The 9,817-nt window shown below is 38.2% G+C and overlaps 1 protein-coding gene across 1 annotated transcript; it reads left to right on the top strand.

The window, feature by feature from the left end:
• Positions 1–2,099: 2,099 nt before the first annotated feature.
• LOC135466005 (dual specificity protein phosphatase 18-like) lies at positions 2,100–6,918 on the top strand. Its single transcript, XM_064743390.1, has 2 exons — positions 2,100–2,237; positions 6,439–6,918. Exons 1-2 carry the CDS (start codon positions 2,100–2,102, stop codon positions 6,916–6,918), a joined length of 618 nt encoding a protein of 205 aa, XP_064599460.1.
• The last annotated feature ends 2,899 nt before the right edge of the window (positions 6,919–9,817 follow it).

Below are 9,817 nucleotides of genomic sequence, written 5' to 3'. Positions count from 1 at the left end.
GACAGCAGGTTGTTGCCATACCTTCCCACGTATGGACGGAGGGGAAGTCAGCATGAACTTACAGCGACAGCATGTAAAATGTGTTTGAATGTACGAACACTGTATTTGTATTCCAGGCATATATACTTGCTGGCCTCGGTGGGAAGGTCATGATGACCCTTTGGGAAATTATCGATCTGACCAAAAAACACAATTACTTTACAATCTGCTGTATTTTACTTTTAACAATACGTCAATATAATACATGAAAATGTTAGGTCATCAATGACTTTTGGAGATTGAGTGCAAACTTGATTTTGTATCTGTTTAAAACTAATTTGTTCTTGATTTAAAGTACGTTTGGGCTACTCCACGGCTGACATTTTGGAAGAAAATTAATAAAGCAGACTGCGCCATGTACTAGAATAAGCGTGTAACTGCTTACATTTTGCCGCTAATGTCTAACATGGATTCCGAGGCCGATACAAATGTAGCTCAGGTGATGTCTACAACAGCACTAGAATTTCTACAAACTGTTTGCCAAAGATCAATAAATAAATATCTATCATTAAAATGGCCTCTTTGGTCATTTAGTCAACATGTCATTTATTTTGGACCCGATGCGGTTTATTTGGCTTTCTCATTATTGTTTCACTGAGGGGTAGACAACTAGATAAAACAAATGACTTCTGGGTGTAAGCCTATGATTGTTTTGATATACATGTAAGTATAGGCTAAATCAGCAGTAAATGAGGGTTTCTGTTTGAAGACAGTCCGGCCGTGACCTTTGAGCTCTCTATGGTTGGGAGGCGAGTTAACTCCCACAGTAGAATCAGAGTACCGGTATATGGTTGTGGTGCAGTTTTCGATTTATGTATTTACTGACTTATTTATTTATTTTTTTGATTGGTGATTCGTCGCTCTCAAAAGTATTTCACTAATACAAAGACGAACAAAATTATGGTGGGAAGAAATCCTATAGAGCCCGAGGGAAACCCATAGTCATCTGCAGGTTGCTGACAGACTTTCCCTCGTCAGACCTGTGCAGGTCTATAAGTATGGCGCAAAATGCCAATCTAGTCAATCAATGAATAAATAAATAAAGCTATTACATCGAAATCCTGCAAGGTATTTGTCGGACAAATCATGCCGCCATCGACATTTCCTTGATTAGGAATCAGTCTCTGTGATTGCGTAACGGTTAATACTTCTTCGTCTGCAGATGTGAGACATAGAGTCGAAGGATTAAATTCAGATTTGACTCCTATCAGAGTTACGTGGGATTTGTATCTTAACGTCCAGTAGAGGACTAAACAAAGGTGAACAGCAATGGCTGGTTTTCAGAGAAATTAAATTGCAAGTAAACCAGAAAATAAAGCCTGCGCCAGTAGAAATACCATCGAAAACCATGTCCAAACATAACTTTATACTTAACTTTTTAAATATTTTTGGACAAAAAATGCGGACAAATTCAAAGATCGACATTATGGGTCATATTTTGGAGTAGTGACGTCAGAAATATGTTTTATACCCCAGATATTTGCATGAGTAGACAGTGCATTAGCACATTTCGCAGCAATTTCTCCCAAAAGGCAGAAATTCGGTTTCAGATTATTTGTCATCAAATTTGTCAAAGTATAATCCATAAATGCCGTCACCGTGTCATATATTTACATATAATTCAGCACAAACAATGAGAAATGGTAATGCTATTGTACAATATACATCCATGTAAATAGAGATTTTGTACACGATGATATTAATATGTTGAATATATTTGGAACACATGGACAAAGATATTCTTGAGCTGGTTATTAAAACATTTGAATAGTTCTTGCACTTGGAATACAGTTGTGTTTTCTTAAATACACAACAACTGTAAAAGACAGGCCCTTTTCGCCAGAATCAGAATGTCGGCCAATACCTTCTTTCTTGACACCTGTAGCAAAACTATAATACTTAAAAAAGTCAATTGGATTACGATCCCTATTTAGCTGCCATCGTCAAAGTGTATATGTAATTATTTGAATGTCAGAAAAAAATATAAAATTTACATCTTAAAAGAGAATATAACGTAGATCATCCATAGAGAATGACACTGATGGGAATAAAATTGCTAGATGGAAGCGTTTTCAGGTTATAATTCTATTTTGGAAAGGAAAAAAGATATTGATGATGATAGTGCCGTCTTGTCCCATGAATTGGAAATGAAATGTGGTTTAGACTTCTTAGGAACATTGGCACCGTCTTTTGGCAAGGTAATGAAACAAAGAGCTAGAACATCGTTTCTTTGATAATCTATCGTCACAAAAGTAACAATTATCGCCCATTTGTGAGTTATTAGCTATTTTTAATCAGTATTTTCTATTTGATTTTTGTATCAGCACGATAAAGTTTTATGTTTTACAACCAAATTTTCATGACCAGATTATTGTCACGTTGACATGATCGATTTGTTGTTCCATTTCCATTTTGACCCGGCCGATTTGACATGTTCGATTGATTATTTCACATTCGTGTTGCTATGGTAAAGTTTTAGTAATTCTAGATCAGTAACGTCTAATACATCGAAAATCACAGAATGTTTACCCACTTCTGCTAGAGGATGTGTAATTTGTTACTGTTTAAACATTTACAGGAACGTTAGAAAACCATTAACTCAGGTAAATAGACAAAAAGGCCTGGTTTCACCGGCTCTATGTGGCCATTTGCCAACAATCACACCATCGTCCTTGCTCTGGTTTTGCTCCCAGTGGTGTAGTCTTTGTATTTATCGTTTCAAGTTGACGATGACATTGCAGATTTATTGTTATCGCAAGTCATGACTTTGTTATGGCTACAGCCTCACCGTTCTGACAGTTCCATTGATTATCGTTCAACATGGCTCAGTACAGGAAGTTAAAGCTATACAGCCCGTATTTTCTAGTATGACTGAAGGAATAAACCCAACACAGTTTATCGACACATTTTGAAAAGCTTCATTTGGTGAAATTTGATTCTCTGTGTGGATTTTAACATCCGTGTTACAGTACTCTGTTCGACACTCTTATCCTATCTTGTGATGGAATGGACTCAAAAAGCTCTCCACATGAAAGCATTCAATTCTAAAAGACATGTTGTCGCGTTTAAAGTAACTCATCGTGCCAATAAGTGAACATTGTTCTTTTATAATATGACCTTTGTTAAGGGAATTATATAGTATAGATCCCAAGTTCATAAAATTCATAGATGGATTCTTTGTTGCCTAACTCCAGGCTCAAGAATTTTCCCCTAGAGCGTTGCCGATTGGTGTTAGAGGTGGAGAAAAGCATACTGGCCCGGGATATACTACCTACCTTTGACAAGTTACTGTCGAACTTTCTACGAGTGACACAAATACTTTCGGGTCATATTGGGTTATTGGTTGATGACAAGTGGTCGTCAACGAAAGTAAACTGCGACAACCCCACCCGAGCGTGTCCAACCGCTTAGAAACAATCACCAAGGCTCTACAAACCGTTAGTTTGGGAGGGCGGTTGGGTGGATTTGGGTTTGTACGTACACAATCCCCTATCTCGTGCGCTAAATTGCTTTCAAATAGAATTGTAGCCTATTTCCTTTCTTTATAAAAATAATGATTTGAACAGCCAGAGAAAGTAATGACAGCGTTTTATTGATGAGCTTCCAGTGGCAAACGTTTCATTATTCATAAATATCTGCATTTTTATGGTTTCCATGTTTTTGAAAACGTTAGGGCGAAATGATGAAACCTTGGAGTGATGTAAAGGAGAAGACCTACACCAATCACGTTTGAGCGAAATGTTTTATGGAATTTGTTTGGCAATGATTCAATTCCTCAAGCAAATGCAATTTTCAAAAGTTTGTCAACAGTGGCGAACTGTCATGTAAGCTCTTCCAGGCATACGTATTTATACCGAAACTTACACATGACTCACGGCAGTCTTCGCCATTCTTTCGAGAACAACACGGCTGTTGTGCCTCCAACGTCTGATTGAAAGTCAAAGAATACAGCGACATCCCTTCCTGACACGATCCATTGATCCATCTATTTTACAAGAGTTGATGATCAGGGTTACAACACTTCTCGCTGGGATGGAAATCTGTTTCTTCTGAGTCACTGCATGGGGAATCATGTACATGCCAGAACGTTGTTAAAAAGCATCTATACCGAAAAACTCTAGATTACGACTCACAGGATGGCATTAAACAACAATGAAAAAATATAATAAATATAAAATATTAATAAATTATTAATAGAATAAATATTCTCCAAGTCTCATTATCAAAGTTTAATTGCCTGGCATTTGAAGGAAGCCATGCATCTCGAAAGTAATCGGACTTCTGGTATGTTTCATTATGGCTGTGTCTTCGAGAAATTTGACAAATTTCGGGGGTGGGTGTTTAAAGTTGAACCCCAGCGCTTGGCCTCCCAAACTGTACATAGATAATTTCATGTCTCCTGAATCGATTCCGATCGTTTAAAATGTCCAAAGGGGAAGAAAAATGTAGAATTTGGTGATGAAACATCAGAGAAATCTACTCCACATTGTGACACCACGGCAATATATTCGCTAGTAGGCATGTGAGGCTTGTCTATGTGTACAACATAGATAGCAGGAAACAATCGTTATACTTTTACAACTAATATCCAGATTATTCCATGCTCAGATTTCACGTGCAACTGCAGTAACACAGCACAGGATATTGTAAAGTTAAACATATGGCCTAAAATGTCACAGATTGGGTAAAATATTGACCAGATCTCATCACAAACACCCTTTGATTACGGAGTACTGGATCATAGTCATATGTGATTTGCTAATTCAGGCATGCCTACAAAAAGGTCGAAGGAAGAAGTCCGGATTTTCACTCCCGAAATACAGAAGTTGTTCAGTTACTTGCTTGTTTGAAACAGCAGGCTTTGACACGAACTGTAGGGAGCCGCTAGCCTTGCCCTACAAGAGCCAGGAGGCTACAAGGCTTTCTTCTGTTAAAGGTTACTCCTCGCCTTATAAAGGCCTCTGCGCGCGCGATACCCAACACCATGCTATACGTTGAAGCCCATAATGGGAACCCAGACAAAATTGAAATTGGCATATCTGTGTTACCAATCACTCGTTTCTGTATAATATAATTCAATTCTTACTTATTTCTGCCGGTGATACTTTTTCAAAACATAAAAGATTAGCTCGATTGTTACTTTCACCGGTGTTGAGTGATAGACTGTTAGACTGTTCTCGTCACTGCAACTCACAATCCACCGGCCGGACTGCGTGGGTTGTCGTGTCGCAGCTGGTATCGCTCGACTTGGCTATTCAAACTCATAGTCTGTGGACTGCGAAACCGTGCCAAATTCTCCACTGGTACTACCATAATTCCATGGATGTCCAGACCGTGTCAGACGAGCCAGACGGGAGCTCGTTTGCGTCATCTACGGTGACATGTATGTGAGAAAAAATTGGTCATCGTATCGGCCAGTCGCTATGCCGTACACTTACGCTTTTCAAGGATACAATTCCGGTATCTGTCAAAATATTTGCTATTAAACTGTTTTACCATATGATTTTCACAGTGAGTAGGCCATATGCATGCATTCGGAAATGCTTTGCAGGGCTTTTCAATACATAGTCCCAGCAGGCTTTACCGGCATGACGCCGTGGACAAGACAAAGATAGGGACCAGCTGTAATGGTTTTTTTTAAATGAAACTAGTTAACATAATATTTTGTTAAATGTAGATTACAGACTAAGATAGCACAAATATTGTGCCGAGGGAACATTTAATGTGAATTAATGTGGTTGGGGATCTCCGTCATATCTGATCTCTTTCCGGTCCTATATTGTTTCTCGAACACATTAATTGGTTCTGGAACCTTTGAGATGTAACCATTTTGATATTATCCAGTCATGACAGTTTTTTTATTAACCATCGCGACTTCTCTATAGCTGTGACGTTTGGCAAAAGTTTGATGTTTTGTAAGAGGCACATCTTTCTATAAGTGTTCCATGTTAAAAGATAAAATGTACAAAAAACGATTGACTGACCGACCGAACGACCGATAGACCCATTGTCCGACCGACAGACGCACTAACTGACCGATCAACAGACAGACTAACTGATCGACCGACCGACAGACTATCTGAGCGACCGGCAGACAGACAGATAAACCGACCGACCGACAGACTAAATGACCCACACACAGAAGACTCACTGACCGACAGACAGAGTAACTGACCAATAGACAGAGTAACTAATCGACATAAAAACAGATAGACATTCTGACCGACAGACAGACAGACTACTTGACCGACCAACAAGCAGAATGACTCAATCAGCTGTTTGTCGCATCTAACATTTATAAAATAAATCTGTGAATAATATTGTGAACGAAGTTTAAACAAATTGTTTTTTTTTTACAGCTGCCATTTTTGTAACGTGTGTGTTGTTTAATCATTTCAGGAGGCAGGCATGGCGGACCTGGCAAGGGTTACAGACTACCTTTACGTTTCAGGTTACAACTCGATTCAAGCGGATGTGCTAAAAGAGTACAATATAACCTGTGTTATAAACACAGCTGAAGAGTTGCCTTCAATGAAAACGGATTCTTTAGACTTCCCCTTAGATTACATGCACGTTTACATGTTTGACGACGAAAACGCGGATCTGTTAACTTATCTGGACAGCTGCGTGGACAAAATACATCACGTGCAGCAAAATGGAGGAAGAACGCTCGTACATTGCTTGGGCGGAGTGAGCCGATCTGTCAGCGTATGTGCGGGTTATCTGATCAAATACTGCAGCATGTCCCTGAAGGACTCCATGAGACGAATCCGTACAGTCCGTCCCCAAGCCAACCCCAATCCGGGATTCTGGCACCAACTCAGCGAATACGAGCGCTTTTTCGTGCAGTACAACGAAGAGCATGGCACTGGTAATTAAAGTTAGGGTGATAGTTTTCGATTCGTACAAATAACTGTAATTTTTAATTCTGTGCAACTTCCCTTTTAAATGATGATTCAAAAGATGGGATGTGATACATTTCTTCTCACATTCTCACAGATTTTGGTCTCGCCAATACGCTGACAAGCTGTCATTGGCAGTTCCGCTATGTTTTTGTTCTTCTGATGTCCATGTAAAATTAATGTTGAATTTCAAGGGTAAACGTTGCCTGGTTAGATATCTGACGAGACTATACTCTTCAGTGGCATTTGAGACTTTCTGTGTTTCATCTTACTGAAGTTCGTAACAGTACATTATTATTTGTAAAAATCGTCTCTTGAACAGTAACCTTTTATTAACGTGTGTGATTGTCTTTAAACTTGTCATGTAATTTCTCATTGTATCCATGTTTGCAAAGTAATTTTTCACACATGCGTAATTAACGACAACCTCTCTATCGAAGAAAATAATTTTCCACTTGTATAAAATATATTAATTTGCATGTAATTTGTATTAGGTCTGCGGAACTTAAACCCATTCTATGCAAATTCCCTGTGTAACAAAAAGGACCTACAATATACTTTATTTGAAGCAAAACAAAATAGATTCTCATCTGCTGAATAAATGTACAGCACCTAAAAAACACCTGTCACATCGTTCACAATGAAAAAAGCACCTGTCACATCGCTTACCACAAAAAAACACCTGTCACATCGCTTACAATAAAAAAACGGTTTAATATCGGAAGTATTTCGATTGTGTCAAGGATAAATACTTGTATAGTAGCAAAACTGAAAGCATTCACCTGGAAATATGTATTTCCCTTGTACCTTTAATTATGGATTGTTGAAGTTTAAAAAAATACTCGTTCGTTTTATTTAAGAAAAAGTGAAGGCAATGAATATGGCGTCAAGTAGAGGCTTTATCGAAAGTCATCGCAACTTATTCCCTATGCATGATTTTAACGTAATACTGCAACAAATTTACCCATACAACATTGTATGTTGTATATACTAGTGAATAGTATTTGAATTTCAACTGTAACAGTTGCTGTATAAGTACGACGCCACTGGCAAAGTGTGAAAACAGCCCTGTCCCGCCTATAAGCCTCAACTGTGTACCCCTTTACATACAGTCAGAGATTTTTAATATTTTTGAATAATTATACATTCTTATTGCTGTATTGGATAGAATTTGATCTGCACATCGCAAGGGAATCATTTCGGCCACATAATTGCTATAATAAAGTTAAAAACATTTCTGTTGAACTGTAGTTTCATTTACATCACAATCCCTGAAGACATACACTTTAACCAGGTGGTACATTTACCGGGTAACATTTTAGCATGTAAAATTTGCGTTTATGGAGTCCTATATAAATGTTCAAAGCCTTTTATACATATGTGAATCTTGTCATTCAGCCGGGATGTGTACTGTGAAATAAATGTTGTACATACAGCCCTCGGTACACTACCCATTTTTTATCTTTACATACATTCTATGTCAGTTACCAATTCTGGTGCTTTTACCTTTTGTCTTTCAATGCTGTTACCTGGTTGTCGCTGTATCATGTTGTGAAATACGGCTGTTGGTCTTGGTCTTGGTACTTATGTCTACTTTGTTCCCATAAGTCCACATGTGAGCAAAACGCCATGACCTCACATGTGAATATGTACTGTTACTACGTCTGCCTCAGGTACTAGCTTTTTATCAAAATCCAGAGTCGTCCAGCATGACAGAGCGTCATGGTTTATTACGCATGCAATAGAACGACAACAGCTTTTGATAAAATGAATTACCTTAGTCGTCCACAGTCATGAAATGGCTAGGTAGTTTGTGTGTTATGATAGCAAGTGCTAAATACACAAATACTTACATCTTACACGCTGATGTTCCATGAGAGCAAATGCTAAATTTACAGGCAGTTTATAGCAATGTCATGGAGGTAAGATCGGACAAATTACATGTTCGCCAAAAGCCAGTTTTGTTGCCAATTGTTAAACAGACCACGTTGCTTCGACCACAAGAGAACAGGCTCCATCTATATGGTAAAGGTAAAGTTACCAGACGAACGGGACGACTGATTGCTCCCCTGATTACGACATTAACTCGGACTTCCACCATACAAACAGTAGGACCAATTTGCAAACATGAGTAGAACATTTGGCGTCGGAACCAACTCCAAACTTAGACACTCATCAAACCTGAATCAATCTGTTATTCTGAATTCGCATATCATGGGATTTGTTAGGGCGTCTGAGAATCGAGAAGAAAATTTAGTCTGAATTTGAAACGTATTATGAAGGAAACCAGAGCTGCAGCTGGTCTCCCAAGTGATAACTCCTGCGTTATGCTGGCTACAAGAGCGCTATCTGGCGTCGGGTCTGGTAGTTCTTAACTTCTTTTAAAAGAGAGAGTATATTTAAAAGAGAATGTCCAGGGGCTTATTGGGTGGACATTAATGTATGATTATGATCTGGCCCAGGAATGGAAAGATATCATCTAACTTCTTAAGGCTGGGCTAGAGTCGAACATAGACAGACGCTTTAGTCTAACACTGTCCATTGTTTAACACTGTCCATTGTTCAAATGTCGAATATTTAGAATAGACTGTTTATAATGCCTTTTCACTTTAATGCAAATTATGTAAATTTTATCCATTTTAAAATATTAAATGTCTATATGTATCTTGTGTGATTATCGAGTGTAAATTTTTGCCGTTTGAATGACGGATGGAAGTGCGTGATATGACGGTAAGTTTTTTGTCCGAAGTATTAGACATATTGAGTATGCTGAGAAGTACCGGATAACCAGATTGTTTATTTCTGTCTTCAAATTTTGTGATATACATGTTTGTATTTTTTACAGTCTTTAAAAATATGGAATTTAACTTTTGTTA

This window comes from Liolophura sinensis, chromosome 5 (assembly GCF_032854445.1).
Source record: "Liolophura sinensis isolate JHLJ2023 chromosome 5, CUHK_Ljap_v2, whole genome shotgun sequence".
Taxonomy (NCBI): domain Eukaryota; kingdom Metazoa; phylum Mollusca; class Polyplacophora; order Chitonida; family Chitonidae; genus Liolophura; species Liolophura sinensis.
This window is presented reverse-complemented; position numbering and strand designations above follow the sequence as displayed.

Coding starts and splice junctions, on each gene's coding strand:
- LOC135466005 (XM_064743390.1), top strand. CDS start 2,100: ATGGAAGCGTTTTCAGGTTATAATTCTATTTTGGAAAGGAAAAAAGAT. Junction 2,238..6,438: donor TGGCACCGTCTTTTGGCAAG/GTAATGAAACAA, acceptor TAATCATTTCAG/GAGGCAGGCATGGCGGACCT.